The following is a 20663-nucleotide window of genomic DNA, read 5'->3' as shown; positions in this document are numbered from 1 at the left end:
ATAAAAACCTTTGTGTCTGATAACCTAGATCTGAAGCAGAGGGCACTTACTCTCCTCCTCACACTGATTTTAAGTCCTACATCCTGCTCTTTAAAGTTAAATGGGGTTAAAAGACTTCCTCTCTGCAGAAAAATAAAGCATACCTGAGCTGTTCAAACACTTTCTCTCAAAGTCAAGTGACACTTCAGCACAAAACGCCCCAATCATTTATTTCACATCAAGTTGATGAATGTTCTCTCAGAAGGATGGGAATGTAAGTGTGTGTGACTCCGACCTGCATCCCCCCTCCCTCACATCATCACATTCTCCCTCCTCTCAGTCTTTGTGCTGAACAATGAGTCCTTTGTGCCGTCAGATGCGTCGACCTGCAGCCTCTCCCTCCACTTTTCATTAACCGGCATTAAAGTGCAGAAAACAGACGAGACTCTAAGCCGATTATATTTGCCGATGATGCACTTATGCAGATCCAATTACTCTGAATCAAGAGAATTAATTAAGAGACGCTATTTGCAGATCCAGAAAAGGAAAAAAACACATTGAGGCTTTGCCAGAATTTGCTGAACGTGGCTTTGTGTCAACCCACACACAGAAAGCTGCTCCCATATAAAGAACACCCCTGGCTCCAGCAGTCACCTGTGTGAAAAGGGAAAAATATGACTTAAACAAATTAAACTGGATGTTTCCTCTTCTTTTGTCGTTTCAGTCTGAGGTGTCATGGATTCCCAACAAGCATTACTCAGGTATTTATGGCTTGATGAAGCTGACGCTGACCAAAGCTTTGCCCTCTGACCTGTCCAAAGTCATCGTTCTGGACACCGACATCACCTTCGCCACAGATATCGCCGAGCTCTGGGGCATTTTTAGGAAGTTTACCGGTAAGACATTCTGAGCTTTATGGGCTACTGGGGAATTATCAGTGTCCTCTAGGTCTTCTGAATGGGCATAAATACAGTATTAAAAAAATATATTTTTGAAAGGTTGTTCCAAATATTATTTTATCATTTTGTAGGTAAATAATCATCTAAACAGTATGTTTCTGAAAAATAAACCCCTTAATACATGCCTTTTTTGTCTGTACAGGGTAAAATGAATGAGAAAAGTAACTCATTCTATCACCCTATCGCATTTGCCCTATTAACTTTGAATTTTTTTGTTGTATTTTATCGTACATGTGGTATAATGTCATGGCAAAATGTTTGAGGGGCAACATATAACCATATGTGATTTGCCATACCCCCAGTATTGGGGTAATCGGGGGGTAATCTTGGTAGAGGCCTGACTTTGTAGTGGTTTAGACTTGGCTTTCTTTCACTTGGGCTGGATTTGGGCTTTCATTCACCTCTGTATGATGGTTGTATATGTGGTTCATATCTGAACAGAAGGGATAGGGTATGTACAGTACTTGTGTGGTCATAATGCATTAAAAAAAAAAAGCATTTAAAATGTTGTGGCTTTCATTTGAGAAATATTGCAATGGAACATAGGAAAACGATGCTGCATACCTACAGGTCACTTTATACCTCTAATATTTTACTTTCAATGGAAAATATTCTGAAAGATTATAAAGTCAGTTGGTTTAAAATGTTTCACCGATTAAAGAAACCTTCAAACCTTAAAAAAGAAATAAAGAAAAGAGTTTCTTTTTCTTAATCACAGTCCAAAACTGGGTCAAGAAAAACCCATCAAATTCTTATGATCTGACAAAAGATTTTCTTTCTTGTCTTTCTGAAAACCCATTAGCTGATCTATTAAGCAACACCTCTTTATGCAAATGGGATGTAATGATCCATATTTTGTTGGTTTGATGGTCAGTCCGTCAAAGACAGGAACAAGTCTTACTAAAATCTTCTCCAGCAGATAGATCTGATTCTCTGTGTGAGAGGCAGGTGGTCCAAAAACCTAAAGGAATAATTTCCCAACATGACCACATTCAAACATGACCTCAGACCGCGGTTTTATAGCGCCCTGAAGAACAAACCATTATTTCAAGACTTTCATTCCCTCTGCCGTCAGGCTGTTCAACCTTGATAGTAGTCTCATGGATTGATACATTTTTACTGTTTTGTTTTCCTTGGTTGGCGTTCAGCATTTAACCACATACTGATTTAAGCTGGGTTGTTTTGCTGGTGGCTTTGTCAAACATTCTATGAATGAAGACTTGTAATGTCATGTGTAATACACCATAGTGTATCTTATTTTTTTTGTCTGCTGTGGGGCTTAATTGTACATTTAATCAGTGCCTGACCCCGGGTGTGTCAATCCTAAAAGGGCCACGTGAGGGATTAGCGTGCCACTGAGCATCTATATATTTCAAAGTACTGACTAATTATTATTGTCTATTGTTACAGATAAACAGGTGATTGGTCTGGTGGAGAACCAGAGCGACTGGTACCTGGGGAACCTGTGGAAGAACCACAAACCTTGGCCTGCGCTGGGGCGAGGCTTCAACACAGGTAACAACAAAGTCTGTTATTTTAAAACATATTGTTAAGGACGGGAAAAATAAATGTGACATGACTGCTTCAGTCAGGTTTTTGATTTCTGCGGGCTCTCTGTTTCAGGTGTAATCCTTCTCTACCTGGAACGACTCAGACGGATCAGTTGGGAGCAGATGTGGAGGTTGACAGCTGAGAGGGAGCTAATGAGCATGCTCAGTACATCACTAGCTGATCAGGTAATACCATTTCTCCTCCTTAGGGCCAACCACATCATGACTGCCTTGTCGCCTTAAGTTGAATTGCATTTCAATTTAGCCAGCACCCCTTTGGATTTGTGTATAGATGAGGTAGAAAAGCTGTCAAAGAGGCACTGCTAGCCTCTTAGCTTGAGGCTAATTCAACACTTTTCATTCTCATAACCAGTGGCCTCACTGCAAACAGCATATAGGGATTCCAAGCCACATTCAGAAAGCCACGGAGATGATGCTTGAGCTATTGTTTGCATAACCGGTGGGATGTTAGAGTTCTGATACCAGGCCCGATTGTTGAAACGTTAAGAGTGTTGATAGATGTCAGCTTTATCTAACAATACATAAGAGTGTAATGGCAGCCTGAAAATCATTGGCAAATAAGTGTAGACAACAAGGAGTTCCTGTAAAGTTTGTTGAACCCAAAACTTAGCTGATGGACTTAGATAGAGAATGAAACCTGCAACAGCTTCCCAATTAGCAGTCTGTTTAAGCTGCAAGATTTAAATGGTCTCTCCCTCTGCTCCGTATCAGTGCTGCACTCTTGCCCTCAACCCCACCACCCCAGCATCCACCTGTAGGCTCCGTAAGGTGGGGTGGGGGTGTTTTGATACTTCCACATCCCTACTCAGATTTTGAAAGCAAAATAAATCTCAGAGGAGTGATGAGGTCAGAGCCCAGACACCAGACTCCAACTATGCTGTGGTGCAGTAATAACCTTCCTAGCCACAGCAAATTAAGTTGCCTGATTGAACTCTCATTACAAGGCTTGGAAGTCAGTAATTCAGTGGTGCTGGAGTGCATGATTTGAGAAATGTTAAGGAAGAAGAGCTCTCTGGTATTAGGTTTCCCTGTTTGATGATGGCCTGCTCACACTGGCAGGATGTGCTTCTACAGGTTATTGATTAAAAAGATTGATGACAGTGATGATGCTTTGACATAAATAAGTCAGCAATTTTGGGAATCATTAGAGATTGCTCTAAATTGCTCTGCTTCTACAGTGACAAACCAGATCAGATTACGAGAACAAAAAGGATATTAAAAAGCATTTTTTCCCATAAAATGATCCACCAAAAAGCTTTCAACACCAAACGTAAAGCAGCTCTGAGAATCTTTCAGGATGTGTAGATTTTGATGTTCCCTATGGACAAAGTATGTTATGTGAAGTTCTTAAAAATCTTGATTAGTGAAGTTCTGAGGGAAATAATTTCCTATCTGATTTAAGGCAAAGTAAAAATGCATTTAAGTCTAACGTTACATTAATACATTCTGCAAACCAGTGCCACACTACAACAGTAAAGCATCCCAATGTAATGATGCGAAGAGGGTTTGCAGTATGTGGCTAATACTAGAGAGGCTAGCATTGCAGAGCTTAAACCTTTTTGCAGGTTATTGCTACATTCCTGAATATCATTTACCTATATTTTGGTTATGTGTGTGTAAAACATGACACAGCCTCAAGACAACTTTATCTCCATTTTCTAGATCAACATGGAGCTAAACCATGCTATTCCCACAAAAGGCTATCCGTACTCCAGGAGTTAGCATTTTTAAATCAGATTTAAATGTCAAAATAAACTTTTTTCAGGCTTTTCTAGCAAAAATATGTGCCCCTGGCCCGTCCACAATCACCCCAAGCATCAGAAAAATCTATTTCCTCCCCCCCTCTCTTTCTCCACCTTTCAGAAAATGTGAGCTGAAACAAGCCGCTCTCAGATTTTCCCCTCATGTGGATGGTAGCACCGCCCCCAGGTTTGGTTGGTCCTACCCGTCCTCTTCTACTGATCCTCCTCTTAGCTGAGCCACATACATTTCCTGACAGGGGCGGAGTCAGACAGCTCAGTAACATTTAAAGCCACAGACAACAGCTCGTTCTGAGCAGGGCTGAAAAAGAGGAGGTTTTTTAGACATGCAAAATCCAGTACTGGAGGGTTTTTTTCAGCAGCAAACTTCACAGGCATATTTTGGAGACCTCTGAGACCAATATAAACTTGTCTTAAAAGAGTAAAATATTTCCCCTTTGAGAGCATTCTGGCAGCAGGACAGTAGTCATTAGGAGTAGCCACACTGATGACTAGGTGGACAGCTGTGTGGGGGGGTCACAGGGGGCTGGAGCCTGTCCCAGCTGTCATTAGGTGAGAGGCAGGGTACACCCTGGACTGTTCGGCAATCGCAGGGCTGACATATAGAGACAAACAACCAGGCATACTCACACTTACAGCCAATTTAGAGTCAACATTTTATCTAACTAGCATGCCGTTAGTGGTGGGAGAAAGCCGGAGTACCTGGAGAGAACTCACGCATGCACGGGGAGAACATACAAACTCTGCACAGAAAGGCTCTGACCAGGAAGCGAACCAGGAACCTTCTTTCTGTGAGGCAACAATGTCAAATGTCCCAAACTCTGTTCATTGTCATGCAGAATAAACTTTTCTCACTACCAGGCCTGGGGCATGGGCTGAAAGACCAATGTCTATGTATCAGTTACAGTCTTGTCCCAGTCCAGCAGCAGTCAGTAGAGCAAGCAGAGCTACTTTCAGTGCTGCTAGATGTGTCTGTATTTTCTTCTCTCCACAGGACATCTTCAACGCCTTCATCAAGCAGAACCCTGTCCTGGTGCACCAGCTGCCCTGCTTCTGGAACGTTCAGCTGTCTGATCACACCCGCTCCGAGCAGTGCTACACCGAGGTGTCCGACCTCAAGGTACACGCACCGCACAGCCACACTCAGTGATGTACTGCAGAGGACAGAGGGCTGACACTGTCCCCCAGAGACTCTACAGTCTGTCAGGATTCAGTCTGTTCAGTTACAGAGCTGCAGCATAAAAACACACTCTCAGACACACTCCGTCTACTCTAAAATAACACCACAAATGCTTCTCAGCTCTGGAGAAAAAAGGTGCCAAAAAGTTGAATATAATGTCAAAACTAGCATAAAGTTATTAATTCAAATGTGAATACTCTAGTAGTTCAGGCAGTACTTATGATGACATGCAAAACAACAGATAACCAAGATTTATTACATTTTAAGAGCAATGAACACCTACTGAAGATACAGTATATGGAGAAAAGTATTGCCTGACCTTTACCTTAACAGGGACTGTAATGATATTCTATTAAAATATATGTACTTTAATATAAGGTTGCCCTTTTACAGCTATAACAGTCTCCACTCTCCTTGGAAGGCTTTTCACAAGATTTTGGAGTGTTTCTGTGGGAATTGGTGCCCATTCATTCTGTAGAACTGGTGCTGGATGGGGTTCAAGTCAGACGTGGTTTGTGCACTATGAGCCTTTGCCATCGTTGACCCCTCTCTGTGAATTTATATGACCTGACACTCCATGGCTGAATTGCTGTTGTTCCTAAACGCTTCCACGTTCTAAAATTTTCACTCACAGTTGACAGTGGAATACCCAGCAGGGGAAAAATTTCACAAACTGTCTTACTGCAAAGATGACATCCATCATAGTACCACACTTGAAGTTACTGAGCTCTTCAGAACGGCCCATCTAAGATCACAAATGTTTGCAGATGGAGACTGCTTGGCTAGGTGATTGATTTTATACACCTGTGGCAACAGGTCTAATTGAAACACCTGAATTCAATCATTAACGGGTGTGTCCAAATATATTTTCTTGCTTATAGGGTATCATTGAATGTGTTTACATGGACCTGACTATCCTAGTTTTGAGTCATCTCGTGGTTTTAATCATATTCAGGTAAAAACATGAACATATAGAAACCTGGTTTTCATATATCTGTTCAAATGATCAGTATTAGTATCCCAGTTTCGGATTACTGCAACTTTTCCACAGCAAGTGCCTCTGATGTTTATGTCCATTTTTTAAATCTGACTTGCAATTTTAAAGACCAATGTGACTTTTAAATGCCAGCATCGCCTTGCAGATAGGGTGCATAAACCTTATTTACTGCAACTAGAGAGCAGAGTGATACCAGAGATTAAACATGTCTTCAGTTATGTTGTCAAAAATTAAGATACTCAGATAGTTTTTCATACCACATGCTTTTATTGATAGGACAGGCTATTATCACATTTAAAAGTACCAACGCTCTGGGGAAACAAACCTTTACAACCATTTTTCAACCCAAAGTTGCCATGAGCAGAGAAATAGACAGAATAGATGATCAAATGGGAGCTAATGCCAGCATTTTAATGGTAGAACAGAGCAGCAATACAGAGGGAGATGACTATAGTGATTGCACTCTAAAGAACTTAGAACCACACCGATACCTCTATACAGGCATAAAGGATTTTGTTTGACTGATGCTGAAGACATGCCTTCTTCTGCTCAATGCATGCCTTTTATACTTCAATTACTATGCATCTATACTTTGAAAATCCAGAGTCTACTTCCTGCTGTGGTTTCAGGTGATCCACTGGAACTCTCCAAAGAAGCTCCGGGTGAAGAACAAACACGTGGAGTTCTTCAGAAACCTCTACCTGACCTTCTTAGAGTACGACGGAAACCTGCTGAGACGAGAACTCTTTGGCTGCCCAAGTCAGGCCAGTCCAGACAGCGTGCAGGTTAGACCAAAGCACAGTCAGCAGATATGGAGACCTCAGCATACATTTATGTGACGTATACTGAAGTCTTCTCTTCTTTATTACGGTACTTAGTGTGTTTGAACTAGAGCCAGGCTGATGCTGAGGCCAATATTGATTTGTCAGAGGAACAAACATCCATTAACTGTTTGCCAATATTCAATTTAGCTCTTTAACAATTCCAGAAAGGATCCAAAGTCAAATACAAAGCTATAATTGGCAGGGAAGCAGTTTGATATTTTAATTTGCAGTACAAATTCTGCTGCCATGAAAATAAAACTCCTGCTGCTTAATTTGAAACCACTCAAATTAAGGGTGTAATGTCATTTGTACTTGTCCCAAATTGTTATGGCTCAAACGTCAACATTTGTTGCACACAGTTACAGCACAGATATGTCTCAATAGAGAAAAAAGTCAAACACACTTGGCTATTACATAGCTTCATCACCCGAGTGCAGGTGGCAGTAATGCTCAAAACTGTTTGCTAACCACTAGTAAACAACAAAAGAAGAGGAAGCAGGCACAACAAAACACAAAGATGAAAAGTTGCATGCAGTAGCAGCTTGTAAGAAGACACGGTATAGCTACAGGGACCACCAGATTCTTTTCACTCTCCTCAACCTCTCTACATTGTTTCTAAAAGCATCTGGATGTGAAAGCAGAGAGGTTTGAAGGCATTACTGTTGCTCATAAACTTTAAAGCCTTGTGGATGTAGGTTAAGAGAGGCTTGGGTTGTGTATTAAAACTCGTCAGAGTGTCCATCCATTTACAGAAACCTGTCCACCTGCTCACACAAGTGGTGATTTAGCACCAATAACCTGCTATTCTTTAACAAATATGCAACCACACCTTATATATCTCAAAGAGTTTATAATTAGGGATGCACTGATGCACCAGTTTAATTTCAGAATCGACTAGTATCAATCTTTTTAATAAACATTGGTCATTGGCAAATAATGAGGACATGAACAGATATCAGTTGAAGATGTTTGACTGACTGTTATCTATAGTTTAAGTTCAGTCAGGAACACTCATACATTTTACCATTTTATTGCCAAATGGATATACAGTTTTACTTGGCGGAGAAGGCTCTGCTCTAAAGATGCTCCCTGGGTTTGTCAAGCAGCATGCTTTAACTTTTCAGGGAGTGCATGACTTAAAGCTCCCTTTTGGACAGATACATTTATGATAATGTGTACCAAACACACAAAAATAGTTCAAAAGCACTTCATCTATAGGAGCATGAACCTGAATATAAGGGTGCAACACCGTTTATGCAATAAAGGAGGAGGCTGGGGTGGAGGAGGTTAAGCTTTGCCAGCAGCATCCTGGTGCATCAGCGTTAATGCAAGCAGGGATTAGTGAGAAGTGCATGTGATTGGCAGTGGGAGCTGGGAGGTGATAATTAGCTGATCACAGCTGGGCATATGACTACCGTGTCCTGCATGAACTAGTGCTGAGCTTCTTCTTAGTAGAGCCCGACCGATTTATTGGCGGGCCGCTAATCGGGCCGCTTATAGTGTTTCACAGATTAATCAACATCGGCCAATATGTAGCCGATATATTAACTTTTTTGCTGCATGGAGATTGTCTCTGCTCCTGTTGCTCTGTGTGTGTCCATGCTGAACTCAGCCTGAGTGCCTGGCCCCTCCCCCTCATACGCAGAGTGCAGCAGCAGCTCTCCCTCACTCAGTGTTGCCAACTTAGGGACTTTGTCGCTATATTTAGCAAGTTTTCAGACCCCTCTAGCGACTCTTTTCAAAAACGCAGCCAGCAACAAATCTAGCGACTTTTTCTGGTGTTACTGGACAGTTTTGGAGACTCTGACGTGAAAGCACATATCATTGTTGCTCTTCTCACTGAGCCGTGCTGCTGCCGTGGGCCCCTCTCCCCGCCTCTAAGCACTCACAGGCAGCCTCGTCCTCGTGCAGTTCGACTGCAGCAGAGCAGAGGACTAATGCTCGTTTCAGACTTGGATCATAATTTGCCGCTTGTGTTTCCTGCGTGTCAGCTCCAGTTCCTGCCAGTGCGGCTTTCACACAGGGCACGAGTTTTCTACGTGTCAGCCACATCTCCCTGCTCTCAACGCCCTGTCTTCAAAGCGACTTGATTCAGTGAATAGTGGAGGTTTGTCAGGAACTATTCAAAATAAAAGCATTCTGTACAAGTGAACAGACTTTCTCTATAGAAATGCTAAACCGGGCTTTTACTTTGAAAAGCACAAACCAGAAAAGCATTCATATGGTGTTTATCTTTCCTGTGACATATTCTGCCAGTGTGGAGACAGCAAGTTTCACTAATAGTAGATCTTTAGAGAACAGCTTTATTAAACAGGCGCATTTAAGCTTGTGGTCTTCCCTAGGGTTATCAAGAAACACATTGTAAATATATTCTATGTGCATATTTGCCACAACGATGTAAATATGGCTCTCCATTTATCATTTTCCTGTCTAATATTGTCCACAGCCGCAGTATAAGACTATTATACGGCATTTTAATGTCATCTAAATTGCATCTTTGTGAAATAAACAAAGATAAATGCCACTGGTTATTCACATGTCCACATTTGTGTTCATGTACAGTACATATCCTGTGTATATTAATGTTCTTATTTCATATATCAGCCAAAATATCGGTTATCGGCCAATATATGAGATATCGTCCGATTTATCGGATATCGGCTTTTTTTAGCCCCGAATATCAGTATCTGCGTTTGACCTAAAAATCCCATTTCGGTCGGACTCTACTTCTTGGTCTAATTGATAAAATGTTCTTTAGTTTTAGTCACATTTTAATCATTTCTGCCTTTTATAGTTTTTGTCTCGTGTTAGTCCGTAAAAGTCCTTACACTTTAGTCAAAATGTTGAGTCCAAACATTGTTTTTCTTTGCCCAAATCAAAGATTTTTTTTTAATGTTTTTATTTTATTATTTTTTCATACATATAATTGGACGCCCAGCCCACATGGACTTACATGACACCAAGAATTTAAAACAAACCAGGAACAGAGTATATAGTAGTTATCTCATTGTCGTAGAAGAAGAAAAATGGAGTTAAACTAAAATTAATTAATTAATTTAATACAACTATCATGTTTTCTTTTCCAGGCATATAAGACAAAACAGATGTGTTGTGTTTTGACAGATTGACCCTAAGTGGAAAAATATGTGGGATTAATGTCAGACAAAAAATAAAGTACATTTTAGTCTTGTTTTAGTCTCCTTGATGAAAAATATAAATTTTTTTTGTCATTGGTTTTGTCATCGAAGATCTTTTTAGCTTGTCTTGGTCTTGTCTTTCTTATTAAAAAAGATACTTGACAAACATTTCCAATCATAGTTTTAGTCAAAGAAAAGACCAGAGTTACAAAAAAAGCAGTACTAGAAAAAAAAAACACTGGCATCAATATAAGACATCAGCGTCATTGTAATTCAAAACATAGACACCAATTTTTACAACTGGTGCAAATCTATTTATGAAAACACTGCCATTGCTGCCACTTTAAATAAGAGAAACCTAGAAACATGCAGCAGTTTGCATTATTTTCCTTCTACTGAGCAGAGCAGTATTAATCCCTGAGCCCAAAACCAAGGAATTAACCAAACAATGATCTGAGAATTTTTACAGTTCCTCACTAAATGCATCCCAACCAGGGAGTGATGGACCACTTGGCTGCGCCCTCCTCAGTAGCTTCTTGCTTATCTTTAACTGAGAAGTCTTAAAAAAGATAAACTCCATAAGATATGCCAACAAAACAATAAGCCAACATTTCTGTTTAAATTGACAAATTTCACATATTGAGGGACAAAAGAAGTTTAACAGTGGATAAGCCATGTCTAAATGTATGGACTAGTGGTGTATGGATAAGATCTGGTTTGCCAACTGCGAAAAGATCAAGGAAGAAAACAAAAATGGGCAAAAATGATCCAATCTAACTGAAGATTATTTCACGTAAATGAAGAAACCAATGGACTAGTTTGGATTTCATGCAGCAGTAGTGGACTTGAATGATAAACTTTGTTGTGTTTGTGTGTCCTCTTAGCTGCAGAAAGCTCTGGAGGAGTTGGATGAGGACGATCAGTGCTACGACTTTCGCAGGGAGCGACTCACGGTTCACAGAGTTCACCTCTACTTCCTGCAGTATGAGTACACGCCCACTGAAGATGACACCGACATCACACTGGTGGCTCAGCTCTCTATGGACAGGTACAAAACCATCAGATAGATCCTGAAACAATATTTTATTTGAAGGTTTTTTAACATGTAGGTGAGTTTTTCTTACTGTGTTTGGCCCAGCTGAAGCACCATTATTGCTGTATGGTTGTGTAACTGCTTAACCATCATATCCCTCTAAATCGTGACTAATTTAGATTTTTACTATTTTCTAACCTAAATTTGATGAAAAATCTTTCATCTGTGAGTAACATGAGGGTAATGTTGTGTGTCTGTACAGGCTGCAGATGCTGGAGGCCATCTGTAAGCACTGGGAGGGCCCTATCAGCCTGGCGCTCTACATGTCTGATGCTGAGGCTCAGCAGTTCCTTCGATACGCTCAGGCCTCCGAGGTCCTCAAGAACCGCAAGAATGTTGGCTACCATATTGTGTACAAGGAGGGTCAGTTCTACCCCGTCAACCTGGTGAGGAACGTAGCCCTGAAGAACGCCAACACACCCTACGTGTTCCTGACTGATGTGGACTTCCTCCCAATGTATGGTCTCTACGAATACCTCAGGTATGGTCTGTTACACAAATCCTGTGTTTGATCCAAGCTAAAAATTTAAACTACCGAAGGGACCCAGTAACAGGAACAGACAAACTAGTTGAGGCAAAGAAGGAATTAGGACCCAAAAACTGTTTCAAAGAAGACCAAAGGTTTAAAAACAAAAGTGAAAACCCTTGCATACAGCGGTAGATTCCTGATTTATGTCAACAATATTTGAGTGTAAATGGTGTAGAATGATATGGGTATGTTGGTTTGTAATAATCAGGAGTCCCTGTTGAGTTTGACTTAACTTTCCTGTTTCCTCCATGCAGAAGGTCTGTGGTGCAGCTGGACATGGCTCACACTAAAAAGGCTCTAGTGGTTCCAGCCTTTGAGACACTCCGTTATCGTCTGTCCTTCCCCAAATCCAAAGCCGAGCTGCTCTCTATGCTGGACATGGGGACTCTCTACACCTTCAGGTACCTGCATGGGATAAACTGCTATTCATTTTTTATATATATATATATATATATATATATATATATATGTATATATATATATATATATATATATATATATATATATTAGAGTGGTAAAGAGGGAGAACAATGGATTAGAAATCAAGACTTTTATTATGTTCTTCGTCTACTGCTCCAGGTACCATGTGTGGCCCAAAGGTCACGCTCCGACCAACTATGCCAAATGGCGAACAGCCACCACGCCGTATAAGGTGGAGTGGGAGCTGGATTTTGAGCCGTATGTCGTCGTGAGACGAGACTGTCCAGAGTATGACCAGCGCTTTGTTGGCTTTGGCTGGAACAAGGTGTCCCACATCATGGAGCTAGATGCACAGGTATATTTGTACCACGTTGGCTCTAATTTGAGTTAAGATTAGTGACAACCTAACCTTTCAAAGCTGATGGATTGGCCGGATTCCATGTCTGTCAACAGGCGAATCCCCCTTGCAAATCTTTTGAAAGGAGCAAATAGCTACAGGTGGTAGCTATTGGCAGCCAGTAAATAGACTAGCATGGATGCAGCCGTAGAGACAGTTTTATCAGAACTGGACAACATTTCTGTATTAAAGAAGTGCAAAGAACTACACTGAAATCTTTACTAGGTAGAAAAGATGGTTTTGCTCTTCACACAACCGGCTTCAACAAGCATTTGATTTACAGACTAGCTGCACTATTGGTTGATACGTTAGATTTTTTATTATCAATCACTTAAAGAGTGTCCATTTTTTGTCATTTTAATCTTCTGTTTATATTTTATTTGGCCTAAGAGTTATTTATACTTTTTTGCTTGTTTTTTCCATCCATCCATTTTCTATACTGTTTAATCTGTTGGGGGCCGCGGGGGGCTCAAGCCTATCCCAGCTGTCATTGGGCGAGAGGCAGGGTGCACCCTGGACTGGTCACCTGTCAATCGCAGGGCTGACATATAGAGACATACACCCAGGCACGCTCACATTCAGAGTAACCAATTAACCTAACGAGCATGTCTTTGGTGGTGGGAGAAAGCCGGAGTACCCGGAGAGAACCCATGCATGCATGGGGGGGAGATCATGAAGCAAACCAGGAACCTTCTTGCTGTGAGGCAACAGTGCTAACCCCTGCACCACCATGTGTTTCTTTTTGTTTTTTCCTAATATAAAAATGCATGTTTGACAGAATGCTCAGTGCCACCTTACCACCTGCTTCCCTGCTTAACTGATCAGTAATTCAGTTGAAATTGCATTTCAAATATCGTGAACTTCATTGTTTAGCCTCCAAAGTCCTATTCACAGTGGTGTAGTGCCGGCTATACACAGGTGTAAGGAGTACACCAACTTATTTTTCAGTCCCCAAAGGGTATACCCACTAAAAAAACAAATACACATCATTCAGAAATGTTATCTGTTTGCTTTAGCTTAATCCACATTATTTACATAGCTATGTAAACTATGTAGCTAAGGTAGCTTTGTTAGCTTTAGATTTAGCTACCTAGCTATGTAATCTATTTGATCTATGTAAGTGATAAGGCTTAAATCTACATTTGTTTCATAGCTTTGCTATCTGTGTAACTATAATAGCTTCATTAGCATCAGTCTTAGCTACATTAGTTGGTGAGGATAAGTTTTGCTCCTGTAAGTAGACTGTTTAGTCATCTTCATTAAACATTTTTTAATTAGGTTTTAAGGTCAGGTTTTTCACTTTTATTTTTTGGTGTCCTACCTCAACCTTGACCCTTACCCTATTCCTAAGCAGAAGTTTAATCCAATTAATTCTGAAAGCTGTAGGATGTATTTCTGTTCTGATAGAGTAGACCTCTTACCCTTGTGGTCTGCAAAGGGAGCCGTCTGAGATCTGCGGTCTACAGCCAGAATGTCTTGCAGTTAATTTCTCTGTCCTGGTAGCCAGATAAAGCTTAATAAGCATAAAATTATATGTAAATGATAACTTAATATTTGTTCACAGGTTTTTAAATGAATTTAATGTCATCTATTTTTTGGTGTTCATACTTCCTGTTTTCTCTTCCTCTCAGGAGTACGACCTGATGGTTCTCCCCAACGCTTTTATGATCCACATGCCTCACGCTCCCAGCTTCGACATCTCTAAATTTCGCTCCAGCTCCAGCTACCGCAACTGTCTCAACACCCTGAAGGACGAGTTCCACCAGGACCTGTCCAGGAAGTATGGCGCAGCTGCTCTCAAGTACCTCACCGCCCAGAGGAACATTTAACCTCCAGATTGGCTGAACCGAGAACCAAGGCGGTCAGGCTTGAGTTTCTGACCGACAAGGCCCGAGAGCTTGGACACGTACTGAAGCAGCAGTGCGCTGCAGGCCGCGGGCAGCTAATGCCACACAGCACAAACAATGAAAGTAAAGCTTTACAGCCCCTGTGGAACATTTTCGGGCTCCTGTGCATTAATTCTCCAGTCGACTCCAGCTCAAGGCGACAGATGACGAGGTGCAGAGACCAAAAACCAGACAGAGTGACGGTGGTTTATCTAAGGACTCGGTGGGCTAAAGGAGGCGATCAGTGAGTTCAGATCGGACTAGCTTTAAAGCCAGGAAGAAAAAAGACGTTCTTACTACTTGTTCTGACAATCAGGGCTTTTCCCAGCAGACACGGTACGAATCAGTCCGTCCATGTTGGAGTCTGAACACGATGGGACATGTGTCCTTCTGGGGAGAGAGAAGTTTGTGAGGCCAGTCGAACTGGAGAAAGATTTAAGCCTTATCACTTTCCATGATATTTACAGAGATATTCAAAGATATTTTAGTTTCTCTTTTCCAGTGTAAATCAGAACCAATGAATAACGAACATTTACAAAGTTTTGATTACGACTTTGCGTAAGGATCAGTTTATTTTTCCTTTCTATATTTTCTGACCTCTTTTAAGAATAATCCATCACGTCCCGCTCGAGTAATTTCGGATTTTCTGTGAGCTTCAGGGATGTGCTCTGTGTGTGTGTTTGTGTGTGCGAGTGTATGATCCAGCTGCATCACATGGCTCGTCTTCAACACGCTTACTGATTGTCGTCAACATCGTTCTGTCTTCATCATGTAATTGCTTGCATGTAAAGGGTTGCACTATGAGGTTTTGTTTTTTTTTTTACAAGTGGGATCATTTTAATTTTCCTCCCATTGCTCATCATTAATCCCTCTGAAAGAAGCAAAAATCCTCTCATGATTTCAGACATGAAGGGACCAACTCACAGACCAACTCTGACACCTGGAGTTGGACTCTCTGACCTGTGAAGTGAAGCTGAAGCTTTACATGGATGAATGAGAAACTCATACTTTATTTTGTTTGTGCCATTTCATCAAACTATGTCTAGATCACTGGATGAATATGTGCTGTCTACTGAACCCCCATATCCCTGTTTGTAAAGTCCAACTGAAATAATAATATTCTCATCATTTTAAAGATTATTATTGGTGCTTTATTGTTTTAGGTGTAAGAACATTATCAGCCTAAATTTACAGAAATGGTCTTAAAGCATCCAAACTGGAAAATTTTTGATGTTTTTTTGTTGGACTCTGACTGTCCCAGGTTAGCGTTACAGCCTATCATTTCGCAGCTGCAAATGCCATGTACACATACACAATACTAGCATTGCAGAATGTGCAGTGTCAGCCCTGTGACTAAAAGCATGTCTACCAGTTGTGTTGTTGGAATGAAACCAAAGCTGCCAGTTTTCTCATTTCCTGGACAAATCAAAGTCCATCTAATACCATCAATAGTCAGAGAACTGATCACCGGATGTCCATAGCTTTCAATAACAGGAAACCTCCCCAGTACCAGTATTTTAAATTCCCTGTGTTTAATAGGTTCTTTGCAGATGTCAAGCAGCAGTGGAGAACTCAAGAAGTAATTTCTTCATTGACAAACTCTACCAAAAAAGCCATGTGTTGAGCTGTTTACAGCTATGCCAAGTGATGAAAGTGGGTAAATAACTGCATTCTTAGTTCCTAGGCAACTTTTGTGTCTCCAATGTAGTGAAATATTCAAGTAGAAATAAAAAGTTTTTTAAAAAACTCACAGAGAAATATCAGCAGTCAGGAATCTAAAAAGCCTCCATCTGAAGCTTGGATAAGTGGTGTCACACAACGCTCATGTATGGTCCGCTTCCACAAACCCGTCTGGTTTGATTCTGTGCAGTTTTGCCGTGATTTTGGCACATTGTGATGGGATCTCTTAAGAGATGGAGATCATGTGGCTCAGCTTAGTAGAGCTGGTTGTTGGCTCTCAAACAGCTTTTCATTTGGTCATAGTTTGGCATTTTAAATGTGGATTAGATAACATCAAAGGATGGTGGAAAGGAAACTAGCACTCAAATGGGAGCTACCTACATTGGCTTGCATTTAAGAGCCTTTCTGTAGCACAAGCTTACTCCTGAATAGCACATCATTACTCGATCACTGACCCCCCAAGGTTATGTTATGGTTATGTTAAATTGGCACAGCTAGCCTCTGAGCTCAGTACAAGACTTCTCTAGACTCTTGTCTCCCTTCATCTTATGAGACCAGTGGTTCCCAAAGTGGGAGAAAAAAGGAGGGGGGTGGGGGTGGGGGGGGTGGGGTGGGGGGGGTGTCAAGAGGCTTTCAGAAGTGGTACATTTTATCCATTATTGTATAAAATGCTTAAAATTAACTTAATTTAAAATAAAACCATAGTTATAAATTATATTTGTGCTTAAATGTAAGCAATGTGTACAGAAGCTTTTAAAATGTAGATTTGTACATGATGCTTTTTAACATCATGTACTTTAACTGACCTCATGGACCTTGGGGGTTCCTGGCCTCTTGCCCTGTTATTTTGGGGGTCATGAGTTGAAAAGTTTAGGAAGCCCTGGACTAGACAAGGCTAGACCCTAGGAGGTCTGCAGGACTTAGTATTTGTGATACTGATCGCTGCCATGCCAGGTAAATTGGTTTAAGTGTGGGAAAAAAGATCCCATTTTTATTAGGTGTAGGGATTGTACTCATACGTATACATTTGAGAACTTTAAAGTTCTAACTTCCCTCCATTCCCATTCATTCCTAATGGCTGTCCCCCACTTCTGACCCCCAAAGTCACTCGCACGTCATCAGAGTCAGGTAACTGCAAAGAACCTTTTAGCAAAAACTCACAAGCAAAATCCCACGTGCTGTCTCAAGTTGCACAAATATGTTAGCAACCACACTGTGCTGAAATGTTGCCACTGTAATTGTATAATTTAGACAATGTGTAGGTGATTGCTATCAAATTAGGCTGGCTTCTTTCCTCAAAGTTTTTAGATATTGGGTTTAATCTTTTAAAGTGTTGGCACTTTATGATACAATTGAACATTAAAGTAAAATATATTTACTATTTTAAAACCAATGGTATCAACAATTGTAATAATGTTGACAACCTGTCTTTGTGTATAAATGATGTTTTCATCGCTAGAAATGAAATCATGTACTACAATTTCAGTTGGACTTTAATTTCTAACTTTATTTAATTGCCTTTTTTGTTTTTTAAAGATATCTGTCTGTCTGACCATCTCAAGATCATCTGCAAAATGTTAACTTCATGAAAAAGTGATTTTTTTTCTTAGACATATTGAGATCAGTCAATGATAAACCAACATTTTGCTGTTGCATTTCATAATTTTTGACCAGATATTTTCTAAATTTGGTTGCATATTTAAGCTCCCAAGAGGATGATCCTTTCCTCAAAGACCTTTCAATGTTCAAATAATAACTTGAATAAGCAATGTTAATGTTTTAAATCAATCATGTTTGCATTTTTTCCATGTGTTTCAATCATATTTTTGTTGTTTATGTTCCTGATCCGCCCTACCTTTGAACAGAAGTGGAGCAGAGAGGAGAAGACTGAAATCTGGTGTCATTTTTTACAGAGATAAAGGCAGAAAAAGTCAAGGGTAATCCTGAGTGTAGGTGTGTGTGTCAGCTGCAGGCTCGCACCAAGGTGGTTCGGGTAGGTGTGAGAGTGATGTAAAGAACCTGACCCCCCTCACCGCCCACCCCTCACCCACCATCTGCACCGCCTCCATTGACGTGTTGTTGATTGTGGTAAATGCTAGTGCCTTTGCTGTATTGTGAAACTGGATATTGATTGTACTGTTGTTGCGACAGGGCCTGGGGAAAGTCAGGCGCTCTATTTATTATTGTTGACTCAAATCAATCATATTTTTCTATGTAAGTGCTTTAAATAAATTTGCCCTTTTTTAATCACGCTGTCTGCTGTATTTTATATTTTGTTTTTGTACACTGAGGCAGCAGACAAGAACTGAACTTTCTCTTGCAGACTTTCCATTAAATGTTATGTTGGGATTATTGAGGCCCCTCACCCCTGCAGGCCAAATCATAGATTAGGGTTTTATAAAGTTTACCAGGCTCTCTGGGTTAAGCCAGTATGAACCCCTCATGTGTGTAATTGGACCAATAGAAATTTCAAATACAAACTAAATTATTTTGGATGAACACAGAGGTCTCCAGAGAGGTCTTGTCCTGTTAAAATGCAAATGACATGAAATTAATTGGAGACATGAAATTCTCTGCACAAACTTAAATGACTGATGCTTTTATTCAGGAATGGCAACGAAATTACTGTCTTCTTCAACTTTGTGCCACAAAAGAGACAGGTGATATATACTGTTTTGACTCATTAAAGACCTTTACACACTTAGACTCGGTCCCATTTCTAACTTTTACCCCTACCCCTGGATTTAAAGTGCTCCCCTTGCCCCTCAAGATAGAGTAACAAAAGGTAGTGGTGAAATCTCCCCTAGGAAATGGGATAGCTCTTCAAGTTCTTGATCTGCTGTCGGTGATGCAATCAGAAGAGACTTAAAGGGGACATATTTTACCCTTTAAAGACAAGTTTTTATTGGTCTCAGAGGTCCCCAAAACAAGCCTGTGAAGTTTTTTTTTGCTGAGGAAACACTCTAGTATTGGATTTTTGCATGTCTAAAAACCCCTCTGTTCAGCCCTGCTCAGAACGAGCTGTTTCGGTGTCTGTGGCTTTAAATGTTACTGATCTGTCTGACTCTGCCCCTGACCACACCCCTCTCAGGCAATGGATGTGGCACTCCTGATGTTACAAGATTACAGATGTTTTTATCCAAAGTTAAGGACCTGACTAGGGTTCGAGACATCAATCTCCAAGATCAAAGTCAGCAGGGTAACCCACTGAGCTATCCAGGATCTCAGCTGGGAACTGAGAGGAAGATCAGGAGATGAGGGCGGAACTTTCTTCCAAGAGGGGAGGGCCACATAACAGCATGAGGGGAAAATCTGAGCATGGCTTGTTTCAGCACACATTTTTTTGAAAGGTGGAGAAGAGAGGGGGGAAGGAAATGGTACTTGTGGGGACTGTAGACAGGCAAGGGGCACATATTTTGTAAGAAAAGCCTGAAAAGTGATTTTTGCATAATATACCCCCTTTAAAATGAGTTTAACAATGACTTATTTCACATATTAAATAAAAGAGAATTGTGCACAGTCTTTGGTGATTAGACTTCACTTTGATCACTTCATGTACTTGGAGTGGTGAGGCAAATAGCAGGAATAGGATACTACCCCCCCCAGTGGAGTGCAGACACTGGTGGTGTGGATGATGAGAGATGCAGGATCAGATGAAGAGTAGAGTTCTGAGAAGCTAGCCTAGAAACCAGTGAGGTGGCTTGGAGGAGGAGACTGAAGTGTGCAAAATGAGATAAGCAGGAGTCCTGTAAGGATCTGGACTAGATGCTGACTAACTGAATGGAGGTGGCTTGGGTGGAGGACGGTTGTAGTGTCCTCACTGAACGACTGGCTCACTGTGAAAGAGAGAACCAGTTTTAAAATATGACAGGTGCATGCCGATTTGTCAAAAGAGGTTAAAGTAGAATCTGATTAGCTGAGTAGTCAGTTGTAATCAGCTGATCACATCGGGAAGAGAGAAAGAATGGTAAAGGGGGAGATATGAACGAGGGGTGACTAATGAATGAGACATCTCTTCAGGTCTGGGGAATGGGCAGGCCGGTCCATGGCATCGATGCCTTCATCATGCAGGAAGTGCTGACACACTCCAGCCACGTGAAACCAAGCATTGTCATCGGAAGGAACCCAGGGTCCACAGCACCAGCATATGGTCTGACAGTGGGTCTGAGGACCTTATCCCGGTACCTAGTAGCAGTCAGGGTACCGATGGCTAGCACATGGAAGTCTGTGCACCTTCTAAGGATATGCCTC

At 41.0% G+C, this 20663-nt stretch overlaps 1 protein-coding gene across 3 annotated transcripts in view; it reads left to right on the top strand.

Annotated features, from left to right (window-relative positions):
- large2 (LARGE xylosyl- and glucuronyltransferase 2) overlaps positions 1-16982 on the top strand; it is a 165037-nt gene extending 148055 nt beyond the window's left edge. For all 3 annotated transcript variants that reach the window (XM_041790494.1, XM_041790499.1, XM_041790506.1), the window contains 10 exons: positions 704-875; positions 2349-2453; positions 2562-2674; positions 5264-5389; positions 7076-7231; positions 11292-11455; positions 11703-11981; positions 12284-12430; positions 12609-12804; positions 14478-16982. In XM_041790494.1, coding sequence (XP_041646428.1) covers positions 704-875; positions 2349-2453; positions 2562-2674; positions 5264-5389; positions 7076-7231; positions 11292-11455; positions 11703-11981; positions 12284-12430; positions 12609-12804; positions 14478-14675 — 1656 coding nt within the window. In that variant the 3' untranslated portion in view covers positions 14676-16982. The remainder of the gene's footprint in view (positions 1-703; positions 876-2348; positions 2454-2561; positions 2675-5263; positions 5390-7075; positions 7232-11291; positions 11456-11702; positions 11982-12283; positions 12431-12608; positions 12805-14477) is intronic.
- The last annotated feature ends 3681 nt before the right edge of the window (positions 16983-20663 follow it).

The sequence above is a fragment of the Cheilinus undulatus genome, linkage group 1 (assembly GCF_018320785.1).
Source record: "Cheilinus undulatus linkage group 1, ASM1832078v1, whole genome shotgun sequence".
In the NCBI taxonomy this organism is placed as follows: domain Eukaryota; kingdom Metazoa; phylum Chordata; class Actinopteri; order Labriformes; family Labridae; genus Cheilinus; species Cheilinus undulatus.
This window is presented reverse-complemented; position numbering and strand designations above follow the sequence as displayed.